This window comes from Musa acuminata, chromosome BXJ1-4 (genome assembly GCF_036884655.1).
Source record: "Musa acuminata AAA Group cultivar baxijiao chromosome BXJ1-4, Cavendish_Baxijiao_AAA, whole genome shotgun sequence".
In the NCBI taxonomy this organism is placed as follows: Eukaryota; Viridiplantae; Streptophyta; class Magnoliopsida; order Zingiberales; family Musaceae; genus Musa; species Musa acuminata.
The window spans coordinates 39,077,306-39,104,504 of NC_088330.1; the positions used below are offsets into that span (position 1 = coordinate 39,077,306).

The 27,199-nt window shown below is 38.7% G+C and overlaps 4 protein-coding genes and 1 long non-coding RNA gene across 8 annotated transcripts; 2 read left to right on the forward strand and 3 right to left on the reverse strand.

Moving 5' to 3' along the window:
• Positions 1 to 1,255: 1,255 nt before the first annotated feature.
• Positions 1,256 to 4,062, reverse strand: LOC135666300 (septum-promoting GTP-binding protein 1-like). The gene is made up of 6 exons (XM_065177882.1): positions 3,489 to 4,062; positions 3,293 to 3,413; positions 3,110 to 3,206; positions 2,968 to 3,007; positions 2,735 to 2,818; positions 1,256 to 1,587 (listed from the first exon to the last, which is right to left on the reverse strand). The coding sequence occupies exons 1-6, from the start codon at positions 3,819 to 3,821 to the stop codon at positions 1,423 to 1,425; spliced, it is 840 nt and encodes a 279-aa protein (XP_065033954.1). The 5' UTR covers positions 3,822 to 4,062; the 3' UTR covers positions 1,256 to 1,422.
• Positions 4,063 to 9,471: 5,409 nt separating this feature from the next.
• LOC135672608 (SPX domain-containing protein 3-like) lies at positions 9,472 to 10,618 on the reverse strand. Of its 2 annotated transcripts, none has more exons than XM_065181103.1 (3): positions 10,332 to 10,618; positions 10,085 to 10,250; positions 9,472 to 9,978 (listed from the first exon to the last, which is right to left on the reverse strand). In XM_065181103.1, exons 1-3 carry the CDS (start codon positions 10,554 to 10,556, stop codon positions 9,569 to 9,571), a joined length of 801 nt encoding a protein of 266 aa, XP_065037175.1. In that variant the 5' UTR covers positions 10,557 to 10,618; the 3' UTR covers positions 9,472 to 9,568. The 2 variants fall into 2 exon arrangements, with proteins under 2 accessions (XP_065037175.1, XP_065037177.1); XM_065181105.1 differs by having other exon boundaries at positions 9,472 to 9,924; positions 10,332 to 10,615.
• A 2,817-nt stretch (positions 10,619 to 13,435) lies between these two features.
• Positions 13,436 to 15,892, forward strand: LOC135666304 (pollen receptor-like kinase 3). The gene is made up of 2 exons (XM_065177897.1): positions 13,436 to 15,034; positions 15,107 to 15,892. Exons 1-2 carry the CDS (start codon positions 13,600 to 13,602, stop codon positions 15,688 to 15,690), a joined length of 2,019 nt encoding a protein of 672 aa, XP_065033969.1. The 5' UTR covers positions 13,436 to 13,599; the 3' UTR covers positions 15,691 to 15,892.
• A 145-nt stretch (positions 15,893 to 16,037) lies between these two features.
• Positions 16,038 to 21,466, reverse strand: LOC103982853 (DNA-directed RNA polymerases II, IV and V subunit 9A). Of its 3 annotated transcripts, none has more exons than XM_065177928.1 (5): positions 21,191 to 21,466; positions 21,029 to 21,104; positions 18,309 to 18,467; positions 16,752 to 16,807; positions 16,038 to 16,611 (listed from the first exon to the last, which is right to left on the reverse strand). In XM_065177928.1, the coding sequence occupies exons 1-4, from the start codon at positions 21,409 to 21,411 to the stop codon at positions 16,793 to 16,795; spliced, it is 471 nt and encodes a 156-aa protein (XP_065034000.1). In that variant the 5' UTR covers positions 21,412 to 21,466; the 3' UTR covers positions 16,038 to 16,611; positions 16,752 to 16,792. The 3 variants fall into 3 exon arrangements, with proteins under 3 accessions (XP_065034000.1, XP_018680382.2, XP_009398177.3); XM_018824837.2 differs by having other exon boundaries at positions 16,752 to 16,888; XM_009399902.3 differs by lacking the exon at positions 16,752 to 16,807 and having other exon boundaries at positions 21,191 to 21,426.
• Positions 21,467 to 21,639: 173 nt separating this feature from the next.
• On the forward strand, positions 21,640 to 26,595 carry LOC103982852 (uncharacterized). Its single transcript, XR_010509757.1, has 3 exons — positions 21,640 to 21,781; positions 22,948 to 23,050; positions 25,049 to 26,595. It is a non-coding gene; the product is annotated as an uncharacterized LOC103982852 (long non-coding RNA).
• Positions 26,596 to 27,199: the final 604 nt, after the last annotated feature.

The window sequence follows — 27,199 nt, forward strand, 5'->3', positions numbered from 1 at the left end:
TGTACATATATTTATGATGTATATTGATTGAAGATGAATGCATAAAGTCGGCCCTCTTATATTATATATTTGGGAAGGTGATTACCTGTCCTCTTATATTATAGTTCATAGAGTTATTATAATTTTTTATTAGTTATTGATAAGGACCATTTGGTCGGTTGGTACGATAATTTATCTTTTCACAACATATGAACTTAAAAAAATATCTTTTAAGGATAACGGAGACCGATGAGTCTTTAGTTTTTATATTTCTCAATCAATATGAGATTAAATGATCTTATTAATTACTAATATATACGATAAAATAGAATTTATTATATTAGATGCTCCTCGGATCTATATTCTCATCTCAATCTGGATAATCTGTTTTGATATGATAAATGAAAGTGATAAATCATACCATACAGTTTGATGCATAACCTTAAAAAAAAATCAATTTATTCTTTTAATCAAACATCGTTCTTTCACCATATTTATATCCTAGCACTAGTGAATCTCTATTAAGAGACCCATCAATGCGTAAATTAGGTAGATTAGTTTCATTTGTATGTTGCCAATATGAAATAGTCTTGATGGGAAGGAAAAAGATGTTGATGAATATTCTTGAGTATATTTTAAGATGGAAGACTCAGGATGCTGTCTTCTTCAATTGTTCACCTCCTATTGCGCATGGAGGGTTCGAGTTCAGACAGCATTCAATGCATTTATTGTACGTAGCACTTGTATGTCTACACACTGTCTTTGTATCTCACCTTCATTTATTTGTTCGATGGATTCCTACTTTGAAATACATATGCTGAAAGTTGCAGCACTGCTAATACATCTCATTTCACATTTTGATGCTTTCACAATGCCTCACAAACACAAGCTGTGGTCAATCTGCTACCAATTTCTTTGACAAATGTTACTGTCGCTGCACCTGCTAGCTATACTGTTCTTCCCCTTCTCTCCCTGTAATGAAGCACCCTTACCACATTTGTAGCTAAAAAATATGAAGTGAAAGAGCCTCAGAGACATCAAACTAGTAAGTCTCAAGATCTAGTAATATGACTTCCATTGATGCTATTTAAGGTTTCAGGCAATTAAGGATCCTACTCCGCCAGATATGAAGCTTCAATTGATAGAGGGATCACATACAGTATGTCTTCTAGATGCTTGATCTATGTCAAGGATTGGAGAAGTCCTTTCTTTTTCAGCATCAAGTCAGATCCAAGTAATTTTTCGATACTACTCGTGATGAAAAAGGCAGGAGGAGTTCAAGGGTTAAACTCAACATGAGTTTGATAGCAGTTGAGTTTGATAGCATTCCCCCTCTGTCTCAGCAGTATTTTCTATGTACAATCTTACACGCGCAAGACAAAATGCCATGCAGCATACAAGGCAAAAAGAAAAAAAAAAGAAAGCAAAGGAAAAATGAGAACCCTAAAAGTCGATAATAGGTTCTCCGATGGTCAGGTTTCTCTCGAGTGACCAAGGCACGTTAAAGAGTTTGGCTGTGATAAACTTGAAAATCTTGTTCACATTTATGTTGTGGGTGGCACTCGAAAAAAACAGTGATGCTCTCATCACCCTTGCATATGCTCTGGCCTGCCAAAATAAAAAAAGAAAAGAATTTTACTTGGTTCATTCCAGCATCAAAATATACAATTAATCATCCAACAATAAACAAAAATCTGAACAAGGATCAGACTGATAGTCAAGTCTACTTATTCTATCAGAACAGCATGAGTTTCAGATTTCCCAAATGGAACATTTCATAAGATTATTCTTCTTCTGTGTCCATTCCATTTGGATTGGATGTCATTTTTGATGAAAAGTAATCTAGTTCAAGATTGTCACAGGCGAATGTGATCATTTCATCCACAAGAAAAGGAATGGTCCATTCTGAATCACAAAGGTCACTTTATGACCTGGTCATGTGGAAGCATCACAATCCAAACAGAGAGAAAAGGACTCCATCAGAAGGAACTCCATGTAAGCTCTCTTTTCTCTTTATATGGATGTCTGAAACACTTTGGAAAAAAAGTTGGTTCTTGTGTTTCATCTTTTTAGCTTCAATCGTTATCTTGTTTTAGGTGGCACATGAAATATCTCCAACAAGGTTGCATGACAACCAAATGATGCCATTGTCCCTCTTCTCTTTAAGTTTGACATGAGTATTCTGTAGAGGCACCAGCAATCATACAAGAACTTTTAGAGTGCCAGTTGCACATACTCAATGTTCAGACTCATGTAGACCCGACTTCAGGACTTTGGCCAGCTAACAAATGGTACTTGAACAAATTATGAAGCATAAAGAATATGACCCCATTTAGCAATCCCAAAGACACCCACTGATCTGATTGGCCATCTTCAGAATGAAGACTGTAAAGAGCTAATCATCTGCAATTTGTAGATCAGACACACAAGGCACTATGTTCAGGGCAATTCTTTAGCTCCCGGTCACAGGTTTGCTTCACCAGAATTATTTGGTTGTCCTTTTTGGTTATGTATTCCAACTTCTCTGAAGCAATAATATCCGCATATCTAAGAGATCTCCATCTGTCAAATGTCTCAGGTAATTTACCCTTTCTTGTCTAAATTCCTCATAGTAGTTTAGTCTCAACCATGAAACCATGTTAGATAAGCGGCTTGGTGTAATCTATCTAAGACATTTGCACATCAAGCAATAGGGAAATCCATCTATAGAAATTTATATTATCAGCAAAAGTACTGAAAATTAAGTGTAGATCACCTGATTCACGATTGTCCATTGCATTTCAAGAGGAAGCTGAGCAAAGTCATCAAATTTCGTCCCTATCAAGATGGGAATTGCTGTCTACATGGAAAAAAAAGGAAAAATTAGCTTGATCCGTCAAATGACAAGAAATATGTACTGATCATGCACATAATCAACAAATCCAAAGTACCAAAACACTATAATTTTGCAAGTAATAAAGGAAGACAGATGGGAAAAAGCTACAGTACCTTGTTCCATTTTCTTGCTCTTTGATACCAGTCAATGGCACTGAAAGAGAAGAAACCAGTAAATCCATCAGTTGCAGTTCACATGTTGATTCATAGAATTCTATTCTTAAACGACTTGTTTAGGGATAGAGAGAATACTGACTTGTTTAGGGTAGAACGATTGGTAAGATCAAACATAACAAGAATCGCCACAGCATCTTTGCAGGCAATGGGGACGTGATCCAGAAATTGGTCATCACCTACAAGCAAATGCCCAAATCGACAATTCAATCCATACAGATGGTCTAAAGCTTCCAAATTGACAAGCTACATCTCAGATTCTCACCTCCCACATCCCACATGCTAAACGCAATCCTCGCTCCACGAACAACCAAAACTTTGTCCATCAGATTCAATCCTGTCATCTGCAGCCCCCTCTGCTCCTCCACATCCCCCACATACTTGATCTACGGCAATCAGAGCGAAACCTAATTAGAGATCGAGCAGGCAATGAATCAATCACTACAGCTGCAATTTCTTACCATGAAGCTTGTTTTCCCTATATGGCGGTCGCCAAGGAGGCTAATCTTCAAGGTCACCAAGTCGGAATCCGCCTCCACGTCCTCGCACGGCACCGCACGCCCCACAGCGGCGGCGGCTGCAGTGACCGGCTTCTCCTCCCCCACCACCACGAGGTGGACGGAGGGCGATAAGCCCGCCTTGAGCCGGCGGTACCGGCCGCGCCCGCCGAGCGACGAGCAAGACAGCAGGTGACTCCAGACGGCGCGGAAGAAGCGGCGGAGGAAGGCGATGCCAAGGACGCGGGCCCACCGGAAATCGAAGCGGACGAGCGCCGTCCGGCTCAGGCGCGTCATGGTGCTGCTCCTGCGGCGGTTGGTCGGAGGCCCCGTCTGGCCATCAAACGGTTGGGTTGGAAAAGGAAGCAGAGGAGCCGAGAATGTTTCTTCCTCTTCCTCTTCTTCAGCACTAATCTTCGACGCGTCCGGTTCGGACTTCGTCTACGCAGGACTTGCAGTTTGGCGCGCAGGCGACGACTTTGTGAGCGTGCTGTTGACCGGACATGGTGTTCGGTCCAACACGCCGCCTGTCTTTTCTACTGCTACAAGAGGTGGAGGTAAAAATCCGACACTGACGTGTGTTGTTGCTGTGATCGTTGTAGATAACCTTTCGATTCCTCCCGACCATTGAACGGATATGACGATAGAAATGCAAGAAACAACACATGATGAATGACGCTTTGGTTGGAAGATTAGATTAGATTCTGTTCAATTCCTCCTCTGTTTTGGGTCGAATCTCCATTGTTCTTTCAGCATTCTTTCAAGAAAAAATAAGATGAATTGAATTAGATATATCCAAATCCACTCCATCACCCACTGTTGAATTGGTCGGATAATGGTTGAGTACATGCGTTAAGATTGAGACAAGCACAAAGAAAGATAAATTAACAACATGGTGTGTACTCTGCAGCAGGTAGGATGTCATGGTGGTGGTTGTGTTTTTAGCTTAAGCTTTCGCCAAAGAGTTGATACTTCTTTTTCTCTTTCCTCTTCATTTTATATAAAAGGAAGATTGCCATGGAAGCACACGGAGAACAGAACCAAAGAAACAGAGTCTCCTCTTTGACACAACCGCATGGAAGTGTCATATCTTATATTTATATTAAAAAATAAATTATCATTTCATTATTTATAATTTATACAAAAATTATCTTTGAATTCAAATATCTGTGTTTATAATATTAGATATTTTTAACTTAAGAAAAATTATATCTTCTTAATAGGGTCACAAAAAACTTCACTTTCAAAATCTATTATAAAATAATAAAAATTTTAAAAATAAATATAAGATTAAAACATATCATTAACCACACTCGTTAATGTGGATAGGAATCTCTAAAAAAAATAAAATATTTTTTAATATTTTTTATAAAAAAATATATATTAATAATAAAACTCATATATCAAAATAATAATGATAATTCTTATACTAATAAATAAAATCATATCAATCACTAACATATTTCGATGAGATTCATAACAGTCAGATAATAAATATGTATATCACACTTCATGATGCATTCTCCTAACAGTGAATTGAAAGATATATGAATTCCTCCCTGTATCATACGAAGAGAACTTATATTATACTCGGATAGAATGGCCCAACAACGAATAGAATGATATCTCTCACCTATTAAGTGGAACAAAATTCCTCCCAATAGTGAATCGAGGAACCGTCTAACTATCACATCTAACAGTTCGCTAATCCTCGAGGGGAATTGCTCTTTCTGTCCTCGATAGGGATATATAATTAATCATGATCGTTCATTTATATTTATCCATTCATACATATATATATCCAAGAAATAGTATAATATTATATTATAAAAAATTATATTTGATGTATGACCTAGTATACTATGCCCATTGGTGACTCTTTAGTATGATAGACATGTAGCTTCTTTCACATATTATACTTTCAATGTGGGTCAATCAATATAGTCATATATACTATATAGGAATAATCACATGAATATCATCAATCTAATCTATAAAAAATTTAATAATTATCTTCAACTGACACATTCACATAAAATTTTTAATTACATTAAATCTTAAAGAGATGAGGCATCAATATCTCAATAGTCTTTAATCAACCACAAACCTAATTAGAATAGCTCAATTGACTTGAATCAAACTTAATTTAATTGATACATAGTTGAACCAACTTTAAATCTCTATACAACTTAATTTTAATCTTTTATGCTTCATTTACGCTACTCAGTCCAAAATCTAAATCTTAAAAATCAATTGGGTCATATAATATTATAATCCTAGGATATCATATTCCAACATATTTTCAAAACCATTACTCTAGTATTATTAAATTATTACATCCCAAATTTACATAAAAATAAATTATTGTTTCGTTTTTTATAATTTATAAAAGAATTTTTATTTTTAAATTCAAATACCTATCTTTATAGTATTAAATATTTTTAATTGAAAAAAAATCACAACTACTCAAACGACAAAAAGTCTCCTTCACGTAACCATAAGATCTATTACAAAATAGTGTAATATTTTAAAAATTAATATAAGATAAAAAACACAATAGTAACCACATATACTCTAAGAATATTCAAAAAATTATAAAAATAATCTTTAATATTCATAAAACTTATATAAATATTAATAATTTAATATAAAAAAATAATATATTAATTCATTATAAAACTCACGTAAAAAAATGATAATTCTTATGTAGTAAATAAAAATCATATATTAATCACATGCAATACATCTCGATGACACACATGACACTCAAGTAACAAAGGAAAATATTATACTCGATAGTACATTATTCCAATAGCGGATGAAGAGACATACTTTATGGGATGGATTCTTCCTAATAGAAGATAAATTGGTATCCCTCACCTCCTCAAGTAGGGTTACATTTCTCCCAATAGCAAATAGAGGAACCAGCTAACCATCACATCTGATGGCTTGCCGATCCTTAAAAAGAATCATTTTACCTACCTTCAATAAGGATATATAGTCAACCATGATTATTTATTTACATTCATCATTCCTGCATACATCCAAAAAGTAGCATGATAATATATTATAAGAGATCATGTTTAATGTGTGACCTACTAGACTATGTTCATTAGTAGCTTTATACTATGATAGACCCATAACTCATTTCACATATTGTACTTCCAACATGGATCACTAAGCATAGTCCCATATAGTAATGATAACAATCATATCAATATAATCGATTTAATCTAAAAAATCAATAATTATTTCTAAATAATCTAAAAAATCAATAAAAATTTTAAGTTCATTAAATTATAAAGACACTAGATATCAATCTCTCAATAGTTCTTAATCAACTAGAATCCTAATTGGAATAGCCTAATTGGCTTGAACCAAACTCCCATAATAAAATCAACTTCAAATATTTATAAAATCGGTATGGAAATACCTAAACTAATCAAACTTGTTTGATTCAGTCAACTAACTAGCTCAAACTAATAAAAGAAGAAATTGAACTATTGTATATAGTGCTAATTAAGACTAAACAACTACTTAAAACTTGGATGGATTATATGTGTCGCAGATACTTATCCCAAGTAATAAGTTAAGTGATGGTAAAATAAGTTGGATAGAAGGGAGATAATATGTCTAGCATTAATCACATAGTTTGGCGGGCCTAGCTTTATAAGATAGACTAACTCTCACTCGAGTTGGGCTAAGTCTTACCACTAAACTGAGTTATGTTTGGCTTGTGCTTAGCTACATGGGCTAGGCTATCCCTAGTTACATAGGTTGGGTTATGCTTGATCACATGAGTTAGATCGCGCTTAGTTATATGAGTTGGGTCATATTTGGTCACATTGATTATGTTATACCTAACTACGTGGGCTGAGTTATGCCTGACCACATAGGCTGAATCATACTTAGTCACATAGGCTAGGGTATCCCTAACCACATGGGCTAGATTATGCCTAACCACATAGGTTGAGTTATACCTAACCATATTATTTAGATCATATTTAACCACATAAGTTGGGTTATGCTTGGTTACATGAGTTATATTGTGCTTGATTATATGAGTTGGATCATATTTGGTCACATTGGTTTAGTTATACCTGGGCTGAGTTATTTCTGACCACATAGGCTGAATCATACTTAGTCACATGGGCTAGAGCATCCCTAATCACATGGGCTAAATCATGCTTAACCACATAGGTTGGGTTGTACCTAACCATATTATATAGATAATATATAACCACTAAGTTGGGTTATGCTTGATCACATGTGCTAGACTATACTTACCCACGTGAGCTGGTCAAACCTCCATTTGACCTCTCTTATTAAATTAGATGTTAATATTTTTAAAAAAATTCAAAATATTACAAACCTCAAATTTATTATTTTAATAAATTAAATCTTCATTCCAAATTTAAAATTGATTAAATCATATAAAATTTATCATAATTCCTTGAAAGATATAAATATCTAATTAAATAAATTTAAAACTATTATTAAATTAATTAAATATTTTTAACATTATAATTCAATTATCATTATTTATTAATCATAAAATTTTAAAATTAAAATATTATTATGCATCATATAAATTATAATAATTATAATATCAAAAAATTTAAAATATAAATAAAAACTTATAAGAAAAGAAAAATAGAATATCATAGCTCTCCTTAGGGAATCCTTTCCTAAATCCTCCCACTACTAATAAGGAATCAGGGAGAGAATCTTTTACATTAGAGAATGTGAGCTTTCTCTAAAAGGTAAGTAATAATTTAATTTTAATTTTAATTTTTAATTTTAATTTAATCCACAAAGATAGAATTATAACACTTATTTCTTATGATTCATATAAAAAATAAAATTTACATTATTTACTTTCTAAAAATTATATCACTGATTAACAAATTGCTTAACTTATCCACGTGATTTAGGAAATGAATCTTAAATAAAATAATATATTATTTATGATAATTAATTTATGTTAAGGAAGAAAATCATGGATGATTACTAAAAGATAATGGACCCAATGGGATAATTGATCCGGCCCAATATTTGATGGATTTTGATATTATTTGTTATGATTTAATCCAATCCAATAAAATAATTAGCCTATTAATTTCATATGGACCTGAAACATTTAAGCTCAAATTAATAATAATATAGATCTTATAAATCAATTCAAATTCCAATCCACTTTCAATGCAGAAATAAATCAGAGTGTCATAATATTAATACAAGAGATCACAAGAAAGCCCATGAAAATTCCGTTACCAAATCTAAGTTTTGATCTGCAACTGATAAAGTCAACAAGTGAAAAACCATTCAGTACAGAATTAACGTTTAGAATAAATTCAAATTAAGTTGATGCAGCTGATGTTAAGTTGATTAACAATCTTATTATGTTAATCTTGTTAAAATTCCACTTGAAGGCAATTGCTTTATGTGATTTCTTCTTCTTTTTTAGAATTGGAAGGCAGTTGTGATATAATATTTCACTAGGAATAAGTGAAAAACAGTCAGCATATTCACAAGAGAAGTTTACTCTGATGCCAACTTTTGTTTCTTATAATGGTAGTGTTAGCTTAGAATCAGTTCTTGGTAGGGACACTACCATTTGTCTTATGAAAGATATGTAGATTATCTAATCCTAATGAAGCTACCACCACATAGATTATACAAACTTTAGAACTTGTGAGGTCCTGCATATTTCATATGCATGTTTTTAATCCATGGAATAAGTTCATCTACAAAATTCTCATAAATAAGAGCATAGTTTGATGTCAGTCTGAGAAGCTTTAGTTCTACTTTTCCTGTGCCATGACATGAGGAACACATTATAAATGCTTGTCTGCTTTAAGATTTAGCTACTGAGATAGTTTTATGCACAATCAGATCAAACTATTTGATAGAGATGATATCATGACAGTCTCTACTTTCTAAGATCTTAACATTCCGAAACATCCTTTTCATTTTGTATCCATGCTTAAACTCTCACGTTCTAGCCTGATTTTTTACAGTGAAGAGGGTGTTCTTAAGCAAAGCTATTGGAGGATAGGAATCGGAGAAGGAAGCTGGAGATCAGGCAAGCTCAAAGGAGGCAGGGAGAAGTGACCGTAAGTGGAGCTTCCCTTCCTCAACTCCTGCATAGTCATCAACGCTGCAATCGTGTTCCTGAAGACGCTCTGTTCTGCTGCCACCAACGCCCCCTTCCCTCCTTGTTCGGACTGCCCACGATCAGCAACCGGAAGCACAAGCTCGATGGTTCTTTCACATTCCTTGACCATCTCCGAGACGAGGTCTGTTGTGAAGAAGGGCTGTTTCAAGACCTTCTCGATGAACGGCAATCTCAATACTCTCCCTGTTCGCTTGTCGTACTTCTTCAAGATCTTTGCTAGCCCTGCAATGGCCAACTCTTCTAAAACCTTTTTTGTTTCTTCTCTGCTGAACAATGCTTTTTATTCAGGCGAAAAGAGAAAGGAAATTTTTGACTTGGTTAAGGAGTTTATGGAATGCAGACAATCCGATGTAAATGGCTTTGAATCTGGTAAGGTAATGACCTGTGTAATTGATGCTACTGTAGTTCTCCAGCAGCACCATTTCCCCATGGAAGTTCACAATGTCCTTCCTAATCCTTGACATCTCTTTGGCGTGCTCCATCTCCGACGGTTGGCTCCCTCCAGTCCCATCGTCCTCCATCACTCTCTTGATCCTCTCCTGTAGCTCCTGCCTCCAAAAGGATCAAATTTTCAGCACCTATATATGAATCATGACATGCTATCTAAAATGCATCGAGCTGGCTCCCACCCTTTGCCTGATGATGAAGTCCTCCTCCTGCTCGACGAAGAAGGCGTTGAACTTGTCGATCTCAGCGTTCAGCATCTGGACGAACTCAGCCTCCACTCTGGAACAAGGTTGCGCCGCGGAGGTGAGCCGGACCAGCTTCTTGAGGTCCTTGTAGGAGAGAAACTTGTCTCTCCACTCGGGGAGGCTCTCCTCCACCTGCTTCTTGAGCCTCTTGCCAAACTTCATGGCTCTCACCTCCTCTTCTCTAATGCATGAGCCAACAAAGGGGGGGGGGGGAGGGGAAGTGATAAAGCGTGAGAAGGGGGGGGGGGTGTTGGGTGAGGTTAGGAGGAGAGGAATATTTGGAAGCATATGCTAAGCTTGTTAGGAGGAGTGAAAGGAAAAGAGAGAGTCTTTAAGGAGACAGTGAAATCAAAACATGCTCCAGGATATTAGCATATTCTCTGGAGCCAAAGACCGGTGACTGGTGGATCGGTCTCCATGGACTTTTTCTTGTTTCTAGATTTGGCTCGAGTAGATCAAAGCAGGTGGTGGATAACAGGATGATTGCAGTGGATCTTTCTTTAGATACCGTTCAAGATCCCCAACAAGTCAGAGAGATGGCCATTAATCATTGATCATGCGAGAGGTAATCGGTGAGAGTCATCAGCCTTTTTATCGGATCATGTTGTGTATGGAAAAGTATTAACCTTAGTAAATTACTTTTAAATCATTATAACAGAGTAGATCAAATCCTCTCCTCATCCTCTTCTTCTATTCCACTCGCAAATGTCAGTAGACTTCATTTTATTCATAAAGTTGAGCCATTTCCATGAGCTTTTAGGAAAAGTGGTGACCCAACACATTACTTTATCATCCATCAGCTGGGCTGGAATCTCTTTTGAGGATTGGCTGTGTGAAGAACTGCATGTTTGTGATAAGGTAATACATTCTGAGCTTTCTGGTTGTTCTGTATAGCATGGCTGTCACTGCTGTGGATTTTCTTGTGTCTGTGTGTGGCTTGTGGTTGGATTATTCAAATTGGGAGCTGCATCAGCAATAATACATGCAAGCAATTCCAGAAAGAAATTATATTTAGCAGATGTGATTTCTTGGTGCTGCCAAACAAATAAGAAAACGGACAAAGATGTGAGAAGAATATGCCAATTTAATCCCAATGACAAATACAGTGATATCCCCTGCTCTGTTTCTCTGGACAGAAAACCCAATCAATCAGTCTGCTGATCAAGCTTATGAGCCATGACCAAAGGTGTAAAGACTCTGTGGATTCTGTGCTTCGTAGCTATCGCATCTAAAGAGGCTGATGATGTGCCCAATTGCCAAACTTGCAAGGTAAGCCAGCTACATTGACAGTGATTGCCATGAACAGCAGTATTCCAGATCTAGGCATTGAGCTCTAATACATTGGAGGCATACTGACCTGTCTCAGCAGCATCATGTTAAACGAATCCTCTGATGACGGATGTTGGCGTGAACGATTGTGCATCCTTCATAACGAGAAAGATGATTTCTTGCTGATCTGACTTCAAGAGGATACTTCCATTTCTGAAGATCGAATTTGCAATAAGATGCATGACCAAGGAGTCTTCAAAAAGCTACAACTTCTGTTCACTATACTGCATTAACTCCACAATTCTCGTGTTGTTGCAATCCACGCACAACTTACACAAACAATGATGAACAAAGCAGATTCAGACTTTTCGGGAAACCTGTCCACCACGCACATTACCTTTCTCTGTCACCCCCCCCACTCCTCACCGTGTTCCTCGTCTTCCTTCCTCGTAGTTCTTCTTAGATGCACATTTTGGTCATAGATTAAAATTGCACTCGGTGCAATGCAAGGACCGACTACTTGGCATCTCGTCACGAACATCACAGCCGTGTATCCGAACAAGCTCATGCTTGACAAGTTCATGCTCTGTCTTCTCAGGCCACCCCTTTGTACTCTCCTCGATCTGATCCTCCAGCTCCTGTTCTCAATGAACAAATAGGCATCAGCTTCATGGATCGCTTGCTGACTATTCCTCCCGTAGGATCAATAGCAACCAGGGAAGGTATGACACACATTTTAGAAGGGTAGCTCATGGATTTCTTCCTCTCATCACCGAGGGTAGCACCAACCATCCATCATCATCTCTCTCTCTCAACTTTTGAGGATGACTCTTTAACAATTTACCTTTGTTAAATATACCTGTGATGAGTAAATATTTATATTATTTTGTTTCATTATATATATATATATATAGTGATTTCCAAAAAACATTACTTTTTGATTTTTCTCAAACAGGATCCTCTAATTTAAAATTATTCAAATTACCCCTTTGTCAACTCTTCCTATAAAAACTTTTCATTAGTTTCGAATTGTTGCGATATTTTTATTTTTCTCATTTATAATATTTTAAAATATCATTTATAGCATTTTTATTAAGTATTGTAAACACTATAAAACTATTAAAAAAACACTAAGTTATATCATACTATATTGTTTTGATTGTTATTGCTTATAGATCATTATGATATCATATTTTTAAACATGTAATTGATTGATTGAGGTTAACGATCCATTTGAATCATTTACAATGTTAAGTAGATTTTATAGTATATTTATTGTATTGATCAAAATCTATTTTTTATTTCTATTTGAGTGATATTATTTTTAAACTAATATAATACATATTTAAATTAATGGGGAAAAAAATCGAAAAGGAACAATGTTTAAAAAAAACTCAAAATGAGGATTCTTTTTAGAAAAATGGTGTGTGTGTGTGTGTATGTATGTATATATATATATATGTATATATATATATGTGTATATATATATATGTATATATATATATACATATATATATATATGTATATATATATATATACATATATATATATATACATGTATATGTATATATATACATGTATATATATATATACATATGTATATATATACATATATATGTATATGTATATATATATACATGTATATATATACATGTATATATATATATATATGTATATGTATATATATATACATATATATGTATATATATATATATATATAATGCTGCATAGTGAAAAGAAGCCGACCGCATTCCAGCTCTGAACAAAATTGAAGGTTCCAAGTTTGACCTCGTCGTTAATCGTGTCAACCTACGAATTCTAGCTCACACTACGTTTTAATTTTTCTTGTTTTGTCTTCTCAATCTAAACTTAGCATCTCCTGTTTCGTCCGCCACCATCGACTCTCCGTCGTCCTCCTCCCTCTCTCTCCACCACCATGAAAAAAGCAAACGAATTAAAGAAGAAAAACAAGAGGCTGATAACCGAAGGAAGAGTTGACGAAAGAATGAGGAAGACGAAGGTGGCATTTGCTTTCGTCTTCTACCTTCTGATCCACCTGATGGTCCTCGCGCAGCCGGCAGCTGCAGATGGGACGGCGGCCTCAATGACGGACGCCACGGCCCTCCACCTCCTCAAGGACTCCTTCAAAGACGCCGCCGACGCCCTCTCCTCGTGGTCCTCCTCCACCCCTCCCTGCGGCCCCCCCTCACAATGGTTAGGAGTCATCTGCGTCCACGGCATCGTCATAGGTCTCCGCCTCGCCAACCTCGGCCTCTCCGGTACAATCAATGTTGACGCCCTCTCCCACTTCAAGGGCCTCCGCTCCGTCAGCCTCAACAACAACAACCTCTCCGGTCCCCTCCCGCCGGGCCTCGCGAGCGTCCGCACCATGAGGTCCTTCTTCCTCTCCCACAACCGCTTCGATGGCGAGATCCCCGACGCGGTCTTCAGCTCCATGAGCCGCCTCAAGAAGCTCTGGCTCGATCATAACCAGTTCTCAGGGCCCATCCCCACCTCCATCTTCAACGCCACCAAGCTCACCGAGCTCCGTCTCGACGACAACGCCTTCGACGGCCTCATCCCTTCCCTCAACCTCTCTTCTCTCAAGTCGTTCAATGCCTCCAACAACCGCCTCACCGGACCCATTCCAGCCTCCCTGGCTCGCTTTGACGCCTCCTCTTTTGCGGGAAATCCGGATCTATGCGGCCCCCCTCTCAGCTCCACCCCCTGCCCCACAACGAGCCCGGCCCCAACCATGGTGGAGCTGCCGAAGGAGCAGAGTAGCTTCGGAAAGACACTCGCTATCCTGGTCGGGATAGCGGTGGCGGTGGCCTCCCTCATCGCCATAGTCACGTTATTGCGCGGACGACGGCGGGAGGACAAATTTGATGCGCTCAGCATGGTGGCCTCCGCCGAGGCTATGGAGTCGGCTGCTGTAGCTGCACCGCCGCAAGTCCCTGGTTCGATTCAAAAGCAGGCGGAGGAGTCCGGATCGAGCCACAAGCGGTCCGGGTCGAGACGAGGCACGGGGACGGCGGCCGTGCGCGGGGCTGCTGAGCTGGTCATGATCAACGAAGATAAGGGCGCGTTCAGCCTTACGGACATGATGAAGGCCTCCGCCGAGGTGCTCGGCAATGGCGGCCTCGGATCCGCCTACAAGGCTGCCATGGCCAACGGCTTGACCGTCGTCGTCAAGCGGATGCGGGACGCGAACCGGATCGGAAAGGAGGCCTTCGACGGGGAGATGAGGCGGATCGGCAAGCTTCGCCACCCCAACGTCCTCACACCACTGGCCTACCATTACCGCAAGGAGGAGAAGCTCATTGTCTCCGAGTACGTCCCCATGGGCAGCCTGCGCTACGTGCTCCACGGTATGCCACACGCGACGCCCTTCAATTCCCCAAAGCACCCGCTGTTCGTTGTTTCATCGGTTACATGGCCAGGGGATCGGGGGCCGAACTACCATGCGTTGGACTGGCCGACGCGGCTAAAGATCGCGCGGGGGATGGCGCGCGGCATGGCGTACCTCCACGCCGAGCTGGCCTCCCTCGACGTGCCCCATGGCAACCTCAAGTCCGCCAACGTCCTCCTCGGCGACGACTTCGAGCCGATGATCACCGACCACGGCCTCGCTGCGCTGGTCGGCGCGGCGCAGGCGTCGCAGGTCATGTTCTCCTACCGGACACCCGAGGGCACACAGCACCGCCTGGTGTCGCCCAAGTCCGACGTCTACTGCCTCGGGATCGTCATCCTGGAGCTGATCACCGGAAAATTCCCGTCGCAGTACATAAACAACACCAAGGGCGGAACCGACGTCGTGCAGTGGGCGGCGTCGGCCATCGCGGAGAAGCGGGAGGCCGAGCTATTGGACCGGGTCATCGCATCCCACCCTTCGACGGGCGACATGGTGCGGCTCCTCAGGGTCGGCGCCGCGTGCGTCGACCCGGACCCGGAGCAGAGGCCGGAGATGGCGGATGTGGCGGTGCTCATCGGGGAGATCGCGGACGCCGCTGCCGTCGAACAGTGACAGGACCAATGTTATTTAGCATGACTGGCCAAGCCACGGTCGGTTTAGCATGGTTGATACCCCCCGAACAACACAGCCACCCCCACAAAGAGCATACACATCTATTCTTCAACCATGTTAAGTGACATGGTTTGTTAAGCCATGCTAAGTGATATTATTACCCTCAGCCATCGAAGTACGTAAGGCACATATTATTTGCTAAGGGATCATGATGACACAACATGAGGCACACAGATTTATTGTTCATGTATCGATCACGCGGACCCATGTAGAAGTCATGAACGCATTCATAATTGGTCCATTGACTCCGTCAACGCGAAAGTTCTGCAATCTAAACATGTGTGTAGTTGCGTTATGGTGCAATAAAATACTTCATTCCTAATACCAAACGTACATAGAACATCAATAAATACACATTAGGATGAGAAAAAAAAACATTTTAAGTTGAGTAATGGAGTTGGCTATGATTCAAAAAAATGGAGCTCGATAATCCAAAAGTCCATCTCGGATCCTCGATTTTTGATCCGATAAGCTACAACAATCACGAATCCGAACCCAAATCCAAAAAGTTCGGATCCAAAGTGAATCCAACCTGGTAAAACTAAGAGCACAGAAAGGCCATCCCATGCAAGATAAGAGAATGTAGACAGCTACAGATGCTGGTTCTGCATATATACTCTTTTAGCAGTAGTAAAACCATCCAAGTTTCTATGTCCTGGTAGATGCATGTTCAGAAGAAAACCTCATATGCAAACCAGAATAGGATAGCAAATTTGATCCAATTATCCAATCTGGGGTTGAGTTAGCACAAGCAGTAACGGCAGGTTGGTTTCGACCTCATCAATCTCTCCACCTATGCCCGCAGTTTGGGTTGCAGCAAATGAAGAACAGTGCCATGCCCACCTCCGCCTTTGATGGTGCCTACAAAATAACCAAGCTTTACATTAACTGTCATAAGATAGGAGCCATGGAAGCACTTATTAACTAAGAGCACATAGAACTCCCAGAGCAAAGTAAATCACATATATCCTATAAGTTTAAGGATCAGAGTGACAACATACTATTGTGGCAGCCTTGTTTACATCTCCATGTCTAACCATAATCACGGCTGAAGCAACTGTTTAATGACAACATGCGAGAACAACCAAACATGTTCATGAAAAAAGTCCAAAAGTTGTATACTGAAGCCATGATACATCTGCAGATACAGTGAAATACAAGAACGTGTACTTATTGATGGGCGAGGAAAACGTGTAGAAAGATGATGGAAATTCGATAAAAAGAAAATTGATGAACATGATGATAGATTGACAGTGAAAAGAAAATAAAAGATTATAACATAAGGCAATGATGAATCTTCCATTGTTTTTCATGACCTTGATGAAAAGTGGACATATTCCAGTTTGTGAGAATTTCAGACATACAGATAAGTGGATGTAGAATGCAACTTAATATGACAAATCTAATGGAGAGAGTCATTTTATTTTAAAGGACAATCTAATGGAGGCAAACAATGCAGATAAGTGGAGGCAAACAGTCATTTTATAGAATGCACTATGAGTATCAAGCATCAGCAACCCATAGATGCAGATAAAAGATATTAATGATAAACAATGAAAAATCAAACTTCTTAGAACTGGTACTTCTACACCAAATACCAAGTTACCTTGTTGTCCGCTTCTCAAAAGTCCAAAGTTGAAACAAGAACAATTTCTTACTTGGTGTACCTCATATTACGTCCAGGTCATTTCTAACTACCACATGTTCCAAAATATTTGACATCATCTATTTACGCAAGGTACGGAAAAAAGAAAGTGCTTTATGCTGGAAGACCCCAACTCGAACTAATTGGACATAATAACAGAAGCAGATCACAGTGAGATGAAACAACATACCAAACAATTTCAGTGTTTTTGCCAGCAGCTGAAGTGTCATATTGAAACATCAATTATAGAAATGCCTCCTTTAATTGTTGAATGTGACACAAAGTATACAATAGAAGGTCAAACAGAATCAATGAATAGCTTGAAGAGCTTTAGGTTTAGTGACTTCATGATATATATACAGCAAGCAAATAACATGTGCACATATCAACCTATGCCACTAATATTGAGTACGGTTCAAATGTCTAATTTTTCTTCACAAGGGATGTACTTATTTCTCTTCAATGATCTTGATATAAAGACATTTTAGCCATCTTATTATCTGATAGAGATTCAAAATTAACAAAAGCAAGATTGAGAAACAATTAGTAGCCCAACTTTTAAATTGGTATTGTTCTTTATATTGAACTGTAGGCTGCAACAACACTAAATTCTCTATCCTTAACAAAATCAAACAAAGAAAATAGACGGCCTATGTAGTTACAGCACTGCAAACATGTATCCCAGAAAACACATAATGCCAAAGAAAATATTAGTTAAATCAGATCATGCATTAATGATCTATTAAAGTTTACTAGGAGCATAACTTTTTTCAGTTATAAGCAAACGACATGTAGGAGCATGGTTTGCCCATCCTCGTGTTCTCTTCAGCAGGTTACTAGCAGTAATGTCCAATAAGCAGAATAGATGCCATCACTTGCAATAATTTAAGCAACAAACTATTAGATATCTAACCTGAAAGAATACAGCTTCTGGGTGATTGCAATTTGCGCATCTGACATTCCTTGTGCGAGGGAGAGCTGGATCAGCTGCTACATCCTGTAGCACTTGAGAGCGTTCACCAACAGAATGATTTATCTCCATTCTATAGGCGATACAGTCATCGGCAACCTCCTGTGGCAAGGAAACATCGAGGAAAACAATCCCCAAGGAGAGATAAGCACTTACAAAAAATATGATTAATGACATTTAAATGCAATTTTGTACAATGCAGATATAAAATTCAACAAACAGAAGACTGACTGAAATAAGCACTTATGAAAACAATGATTATGGTGTTAAAACAGAAATTTGTACAGTACAGACAAAGAAAATCTGACCGACAGAAGATTGACTGATAATAACCAATTGGGCTATCAGTTCACATATTCCATCAGCTACAAATAATGCAAATTTAGGACATAGAAAGATTAGCAAGGGAGAGACAAGAATCAGAAGTAACTCTATAATAGCATGACAATTTCAATTCCTAGCCTGCAGTTAAAAGAAACTGGAACTGAAGCAAATAGATTGTCCTTTTCTACTCATCATTCGATATGCATTATGTTCAAAGTCTAAATGCATCGGAAAATCCAATGGCTCATCATATTAACTAAAAGTTGACCCACGTAGATTGAAGGAACCTCTACCTTTGCCAATCTCACTATAATCATAGAGTAAATTCATTATTTTGGGGTACAGTAGGCATCAACTATAATATGAAGCATAAACAACATTTCATGTGGCAGATGTTCTTAGATGTACAGCCCTATTGATGGTCACTGTGTGCAATGTAGTAGTGGAATTTGTTTCCTTAAAGGGTTTATTGCTTTACTTTATTTCTTTGTTTCATTTTATGAAGAATAAAATGACAAAAAGCAAGGGACATTCTGTTGCATGATGGTTGCTTCTCCAAAATGAAATAAGTTGCATGGAAAAATGATATGATATTGGGGCATTGTGCTAGTGGCTTTCATGGTCATTTTGGCCAACAGAGAAGATACCTTTGGAGGAATACAACAAATACTTGGTCAGAAATTCTACCAAGATGCCAGCAAAGTCAAAGATAATTTCAATATTAACTAGATTGCCAAGATATTGGCAGAAAATGATGACATATCCATGCTTTCTATGTTATCATAACACTGAGAATGATGTTGGTTCTAACCTTTAATTGGGATATCATGGAGCAACGGCTATATAATGGGAAATGCTATAATCATGAAGAAGACCTTGGAAATTTGGACACAAGTAACAATATTCAAGACGTTCTGAGTATCTATGCAGAAACAGAAAAAGAAAGAAACTTCTTTTTTCCTGTGGGATGCCTAACAAAGAGGAAAAGAAAGACGCGTTTTGGAGTAGATTCATTCTCTCTGCAACCATAATTACTTCGTCCGCAAACCAAACTCATCCCTTTAGACATCGATCAGCCCCATGAGTAACCCTTGTTTTCCCAATGGCAAGAAGCGACAGCATAACACAACTGTGTCTAGCTGCACACATACTCACATAACAAAGCTAATGCATGCTCGATGCTGAAACTCGTGATGCTTAGGTTACACTTTTGAATAAAAATAGTTTTATTACATGGCTCTACCAACATAGTTAGGTCATCGAACAATTTATCAAAGATATGAACCATACTACTTTATTTAATCACAAGCCAAGCAGACATGCACAACTGCTCCAAAACAACAAAAAAAGCCATTGTCCGAAGGCAAACTAAAGGCTTAAGTTTTGATGTGGACAAACTAATAAAGGGCTATATCCTCATTTTGATGAGGTTTTCTGGTGTCTTTGTCATAATTTCCTGCTATATTTCAACAAACACCTTTCATTACATTTCACGGCAAGTACAAGACGCATCCAAGTTGTATCATTGTTTTTGGAAACCTTTAACAGCAAGTGTTTCTTGTAGTCCTAATTATCATCCCAGCCTTCTGCCTTTTATCTGATTACTACAAATTTAAGCTTCCTTACAGTGTGAAATTCATTTTGCTAAATATAGCAAATACCAAAGCATGAACAGATGAAGCCATATTCTTTTTTCTGTAAGTGAGAACCACAACCATGGCATGATAAAGTAAAAATAGCATTTTTCAGGCACATTGCAAGAAAAACATAATATGCTTATGTCAGACTGAACCAGAAAGCGGTTCTAAAATCTATATCAAAAGTTCAAAAATGAACTAATAAGTTGCCAATAGCAACTGTCTTATATATTAGCAGTAGTTCAACTTGAATGTTCAAATGTATTTCTCCACAACCTACATGCTATTTGCTACATGTAAAAGAGAGTTTTATTTCAAATTTATACCATCAGAGACCTTCTTCCCTGGCAAAAAAGGATTAAATTTTCTCATAGACACATGGCTTGTCAAAAACAGAGCACTCTTTTCATGTAGGTTATCATCTGGCATGCGGATCATCCACTAGTTTCTCTAATAGAGAAAAAAACTAAGGGTAGGCAGGCACGAACATCTCGTATTAAATCTAAAAGTCACCAGGTCAATAGGATTCGTCAGCCTATCAACGAAGAGAAAAGACAATTAAAGCATTAGGATGGATGGGTGGATACGATTATGACGAAAAGCTAGGGAAGAAGGCCAGTCAACTTCTTCGCCCCTTGGAACCTTTCGAATCCAAATTGGCCGGGAAAACAGTGATTAAAGAGGAGGTGAGGGCAGACCCACCTGGTGATCGCAGTTCCGGCAGGCGAAGAGGAGGATCCTTTGCTCCCTGTCCTCCTTCGGATACAGAACATTGTTGCTGGAGAAAAAGAACAGAAGTACAGGAAAGATCGTAGTAGCGAGATGACGACGACAATGGTGATGATTTAGATGGGAAGAACTAACCATCCGCGGCAGAACTTCATCACGCTCATCTCTGCCGCTGATCCAATTCGCGCTCCGAATCCTTTGGCCAAACCTAAAACCCTTATAACCCTCTCAGAAGTGCTCGACACGCGTCCACATTTCATTCGTGGAAAGAGAACGGAGAGCCACGTTTCAGTCCCTAAGGGTCCCATTGCTGTGGTATTGGCGTCTCGCTGGGCGACGCCTCTCAGCTGATCCATTTCCGCCCTCCCCTCCGCCTCCTCCTCCTCCTCCTCGGGGTTTTTGCACCATAACGCTTAATTCCGTCGGATCGAAGCGTCTTTACGTCGTGTTAGGACCCGATTACGACGTGGGATTTCGATTCCCCCGGAGGAATCTCTTCATACGGAATCTTGCTCCAAGAGGGTTTAGATTAAAATTCCTCCCTTTTGTTTCTGTTTATCCCAATGATGGATCGCGTGAGAGAGAAGTGACATGAGTCCTTGATGATTGGCCGCCGGATGATCTGGTGAAGCCTTACCGCGGGGATCTCCGGATGCAGTTCGAGCAGGAGCAGGTTCTTGAGGCGCATTACAATACCGGCGATGATCCGTCCGAGGGTCCCCCCAGGTGCATAAAAATATGATCTTGGAGCATTTGATTCTGATTCTCGTTGGAAGCTTGAAGATGTATATTGGTTTCTCTTGAGTTTTTGAAGCTTGAAGATGGACCTTGTTGATGACTGTTGATATAACTTTTGAGGAATTGCATGTTGGAAATATTTGATAAATACGACTTTCTTATTTTATTTTTTTTCCTTTTGAGCTTTGCATTGGCATGCAATTTAATTTCAGAGCTGCTTTCTTGCATATCTTAGCGAGAATTTTCCTTAACAACATGAGTGAGTTTGAGGCCAGTTGAAAAATACTTGTAGATATATTGACAAATCTTGATGTTCTTTTCTAGTTGGATTACCTAATCTTTATATAGTAATTAATTATCATCCCCAACATATTCATCATGAATGAAACTTTGACTAGTGGTAAATACTTTGACAATATAGAAAAGGAAGCTAAAACTTTTTTATGGTAGAGAACATTACTTTAGCTTCATTAATCATAGTCAATAAACAATAACAGACGATATTGAAGACAAACATCTTAATAACAAACTTCTTCCAGGAAGTATACACAAAGTATTTCCCAAGTATGTTAGTACCTGAACCTTGTAATAATTATATAAAGAAACCAGATACTTCATGGAAGTAGCTGCCACATCCAAAAGCTATCCTGCAAAATCATTAGGCACAGTAAGAAATTTGAAGTATCCACATTCCATAGGTGTTATTGGTATTGTAATAGTTTATAATGGGTGTTATTTTAAATATCCACATTTTCTCTTTCCAATTTATAATAGTTTTGTGGATCAAGCTATTATCCATAATATTTTTAGCACATTGTATGACAACTATGAACTACAAAAATTCTTGGCTAGGTCTCCTCTGTGAGAGAAATGTTCCAAGACAAAGCATGAATGCTACAGCAAGTGCCAGTACTTTGATGATATGTGCAGTGTATAATTGTGGCTAGCTGTTTCTGAAGGTAGCTTATAGATCCATTTATTATGGTTGTTAGATATCTGTTCACTGCACCATCGCTGGTTTGTAACTTGATTCCATTGAGGAAACAACTATTGGCAGAAGCCATTATCATGTTGCAGATTTTCACACTCTGATTGTCCCTTTTTACTGTGAAGTCAATATGATATAACAATGAGCTGTATTTTCACTTGTTCAGCTTTGTTCGGTGTGGCATCGGTGTGAATGCAACACCACATATGCACCGCGGACCTGAAGGACCAAGGACTCTTTGTAATGCATGTGGGATTGCTCGGACGAAGGTAGGTACTTCAATTATACCCTTTCTTGCTTTAAAATTGTTCTGGTTTAAGTTTTTGGATGATCTTCTTTTGTCAACATTATGTTTTACAAACATAAATGTTTCTTCTTGAATCCCTTGATCTTTTTTTGTCATTGCCCTTGACGAAGTAGAACCTCAAAGATGTGTTAAATCCATGTGTATGCAAGATCTTACTTGGGATTTAAAGCACTATAACTGACATCTACAGTTTAACTTGCCAGTGAGGCTAAACCTGCAATCGGCACCATATTACCCTTTAGTACATGTTGCAGGACCAAAGAGGATGACCTGCCAAAGCTATTACAGACCTGAAAAGAATGTTCTCAGGGGCCAAAGAGATGAAATAATGGGAAGAAATTGACTTAATTAGTCGACAACAAAAGTGCCCAAAAGGCAACTCCTAATTTGCAGAAACTGTTTTACAAATATTAAAATCAATCTTTATATTATGATAATTTGTTACAGTCAAAACAGAACAGACAGCAAATGAAGAAATTATTGAAAGTTCAAATTTGATTAACTCAATTGGTGATTGACACTTTCTAATCAGTAGAGTTGCAGTTTTAGTAATAATAGAAAATTCAGAAGAAAGCTTAATTAGAGCAGTTGTTGGGACCAGTGAACTGAGTTTGTGTTTGGTAAACAGATCTGCACCAGAAACTTGCTTGAATAAGCAGATTGCAATCTCAGCTTCTCAAATTGCATGTTGGTTCTTACTATCCAAGCAAACCAGAGAGGATGGATCGATTATTGAAAAAGAGCCAATCATTCAGTAGCAATTTGGATTCATAAAGCATGTCAAACAATTTGGATTATTTTGGAGCTGGTACTAGAATCCATAACCAAATCCAACATTTAAGACAGATGCTTTATAAAAATGTCAGCGTGAAATTTACTCAATCGCACTTTAATAGTGACTGTTTGTATTCTAAATTTATGGATGCCTATGATTCAGATTGTATATTATGAGCAATCTTGTTCTGATATCATTATGTTGGAATCAGCTGCAAACATGCAGTCCCAACCATTATTTCAGTGGTGAGTGGTCCCATGTGAACAATCAATCAGATCAGTGATCAAGTCCATCGAGACACAGACAACTCCCACCACCTGGATCATCTGAGTTTGCTTTGCTTGTTTTAGTAGTTTAAAATTCTTATATAAAATGATTTAAGCCAGTTATCCAAATTCAGATGATGAGTTGCCTTTTCTCCAAAAGAGTATCAACTGGCATATCTTTTATAATTTGTTTTTTCTGTTCAGGTTGTGTCATAAGCTCATGGACCAAGGTCTTAGGTAGCAAGAAGAATTTCCTTATAAGTGCCTTGAGATAGGCATTGAGAAAATTTTTGTATCATAAGCAACTATTGTTTGGGTAAAGTAAGATGGTACAATGAGTTCATGCAAATTCTAGGTAGACTACCTCTATTATGGTTATCATTCATGTTGTCATGGAGAGTAAGGTCATAATTTGGCTGTATGCTGTGTGCATTTTCTGTTAAATAGTCAGCCATACTCTGAATCAGAGGAACATGTATATGGCATCCAATCTTGGCATTCGACTGGTCATTATATAGATTAGTGAGCTCTCCTATTTGGGTTTTGCCATCGGCGGCAAATATCAAAGTTATTTGCAAATCTGATTTAATTGCTCTTGTTACTGGATTGAACTACTCCCTACTTTAGATCGCATTGATTTCTAGAACATTTAATCTATCTGATCTAGTGTTCAGGTGAAACTACAGATAGATTTGACTGGATTCACTAGAGAAGCATGAACTTTCACCGACTGATCCAGTTGGAACAACTTGGTCGTTCTCTTGTGCGTCATCGTTTTCTATGAAAAAAGTTGTTATTTTCATTTGGGAAATTTTGCAGTCTTTTGTATCCTTCAGAATGTAACTTATCAATATCAGCACATACTTCCTACCAGTTTCTGCTGCACGCTTACTCATGTCTCGTTCCTCTCCCATTGCAGAAACAACAAAGATCAGACTGCAATCTTCTGTGCCACCACCAAGTGTGTTCTCCAGATTCAGCTCATGAAGTGGATAAGTGGCAAGGAACATAGCATTTGGTAGGGCAGAGACACGGAGCCACCAGAGACCATGTGCAGCACCTCCATGAAGATGTTGAAAGCTAAGTGGTCGCAATGAACTTTTGTGGTTCCACATGGACTCTATTAAAATTCCAACATCTACTTCCTTGTCTTTGGTAGATTTTTAGATGCTTTGGAGGTCTCTATTAAAATTCCACATGAACTGCTCATAGAACAATTTGAAGATGTCTATCCATTAGTAGGTCTCTTGATGCTATTGTTGGACCATATTTTCTTTCATGCTATCCAAGTCTATCTAATACCTTTCAAAATACTTCCTTAAATCCTTGCTAATTGACAATTAATTGAAGTTATCACATGAACATATTTATAAGCTGCTTGGATATATATATATATATATATATATATATTAGTCTTTGATTTCTTGGATCATTTGTGTTCTGTTCTTCTTGTGAACCTTTTGCATAACTGCTATCGACATGTGTATCACTTCAAAGTTATGTAAGAGTCAAGTAAATAAAGATTACATAGATTAACGTCAAAGAAGATTGTGTGTGACATCACAGATTGATATACTAAGTTTATTATCTGTAGGGGAACATTACATCAGAAGATGTACAAAGCCATGAACAGGAGACGTGGTCGTGGTGGATCATGTCCTCTCACAAGTCTCCAGACCCTACAACTCTCATCATCATCTCGCATTAGACTGAAATGGCTAATGCGGATAGCACTCGACAGCGGTCATGCATGGATGGATCAGCCGATCAGCAGCAGGCGTAGAACTCCACCAGCTCGTCGATGGACTCGGGCGGCGGCTCAGCGTTCTCAAGCATCCAGAGGAGGTGCTCAAACAGCACGACCTCGCAATCGACGACGACCTTTCCACCGTCTGGGTTAACGGATCGCTGCGCGAGGACCTGGAAGAGAGGGTGGCCGACGAGGTCGGAGCTGATTAGGTATCGCCGGCGGGACTTACCGACGTAGACAGGGTGGAGGTCGGTCGGAGAGTTCTCGTCGTCGTGGGACCGCACCGCCGCAGAGGGGCTGCCTGCGTGGAGGCGGCTGCGGGAATGCCATCTCTTCAGCATGCATTTGAGCTTGCCGAGCTTCCCTGCCATTTGCTTGACATGCATGCAATATATATAGAGTTGTCTGAATACGAGAAAGAGCGAGGAAGGAGAGAGGAAGACTCCTCCCTGTATATATAGAGATCTTAGAGATGAATGGGGCTAAGTCTTCATGTGCACCCACATCAGAGTTGTGGTTGCATGCACATATCCTTCCAAAATGCTTCACCTTTCACAAGATGGACCAGCTTGATCAAGTAAATGGAATTATTCCATCTGTTGGGAGATGTAACTATTGTCCCTAACATTCTATTTTCTCTGACTGATGTGTATGGGCCATATTTTGTTTCTTCCTTTATAATACTGATAAAATGTGATTTTGTCTTGTTTGTGCAATCCAGATGGTTGCTAATTCTCTTAGATGAATTCAAAGGTTACTTGCCTTAATATTAATGTTATAAAAGCATCATAGTATAGGATAAGATAAGGATTAACTTGGTTGTTGTCATGTATCAGGAGTTCTTCCCACGTTCATACATGTTAGTGGTTGGAACAGCAGTTTCCTCAGGTTTGCAACGATCGTGCAATATTTTTATGTGCATAATTTATGCCATTTGTTTTGATTGTATATAATATAAGACGAGAGTCGGAGGACAGTAGGATAGTCATCTGGATGGGTTTCTTTTCCGGTATGCCTACCGCATGCCATTGGGAAGATAGAAGGATTCGAAGATGATTCAATCCAGGGGAAAACTTTCGAGGTGGGAACTCTAACGACGACCGTAGTCACCGTACTCCGGTGGGTCCGAGCCCCTACTAGTTACGCTTACCCATCACCATAAGGATGAAGCCGACGGAAATTGATGAGAAAACACCTTAAAATCTTTCTTAACATCACCGTCGGTCACCGTACTGCCGTTGCTGTGGGAGGTCTGATCACCTTCCGAAATGTTTACTACCTTCTGCTGGGACTATAAAATGAGGCGAATTTTGTCCCTTT

Bases quoted from the DNA above. Each gene is read 5' to 3' on its own strand.
- LOC135672608 (XM_065181103.1), bottom strand. From the start codon at position 10,556: ATGAAGTTTGGCAAGAGGCTCAAGAAGCAGGTGGAGGAGAGCCTCCCC. The intron at 10,251-10,331 runs GTGGGAGCCAGC...TTTTGGAGGCAG, and splicing joins ACTTCATCATCAGGCAAAGG to GAGCTACAGGAGAGGATCAA. The intron at 9,979-10,084 runs GTCATTACCTTA...CTGAATAAAAAG, and splicing joins CAGTAGCATCAATTACACAG to CATTGTTCAGCAGAGAAGAA.
- LOC103982853 (XM_018824837.2), bottom strand. From the start codon at position 21,411: ATGGATCAGCTGAGAGGCGTCGCCCAGCGAGACGCCAATACCACAGCA. The intron at 18,468-21,028 runs GTGGGTCTGCCC...TCCTTGCCACAG, and splicing joins GCCGGAACTGCGATCACCAG to GAGGTTGCCGATGACTGTAT. The intron at 16,889-18,308 runs GTTAGATATCTA...CTGTATCTGCAG, and splicing joins CAGAAGCTGTATTCTTTCAG to ATGTATCATGGCTTCAGTAT.
- LOC135666300 (XM_065177882.1), bottom strand. From the start codon at position 3,821: ATGACGCGCCTGAGCCGGACGGCGCTCGTCCGCTTCGATTTCCGGTGG. The intron at 2,819-2,967 runs GTACTGTAGCTT...TTTTCCATGTAG, and splicing joins GAGCAAGAAAATGGAACAAG to ACAGCAATTCCCATCTTGAT. The intron at 1,588-2,734 runs GTGATCTACACT...TTATTTTGGCAG, and splicing joins AATGGACAATCGTGAATCAG to GCCAGAGCATATGCAAGGGT.
- LOC135666304 (XM_065177897.1), top strand. From the start codon at position 13,600: ATGAAAAAAGCAAACGAATTAAAGAAGAAAAACAAGAGGCTGATAACC. The intron at 15,035-15,106 runs GTATGCCACACG...TTACATGGCCAG, and splicing joins CCTGCGCTACGTGCTCCACG to GGGATCGGGGGCCGAACTAC.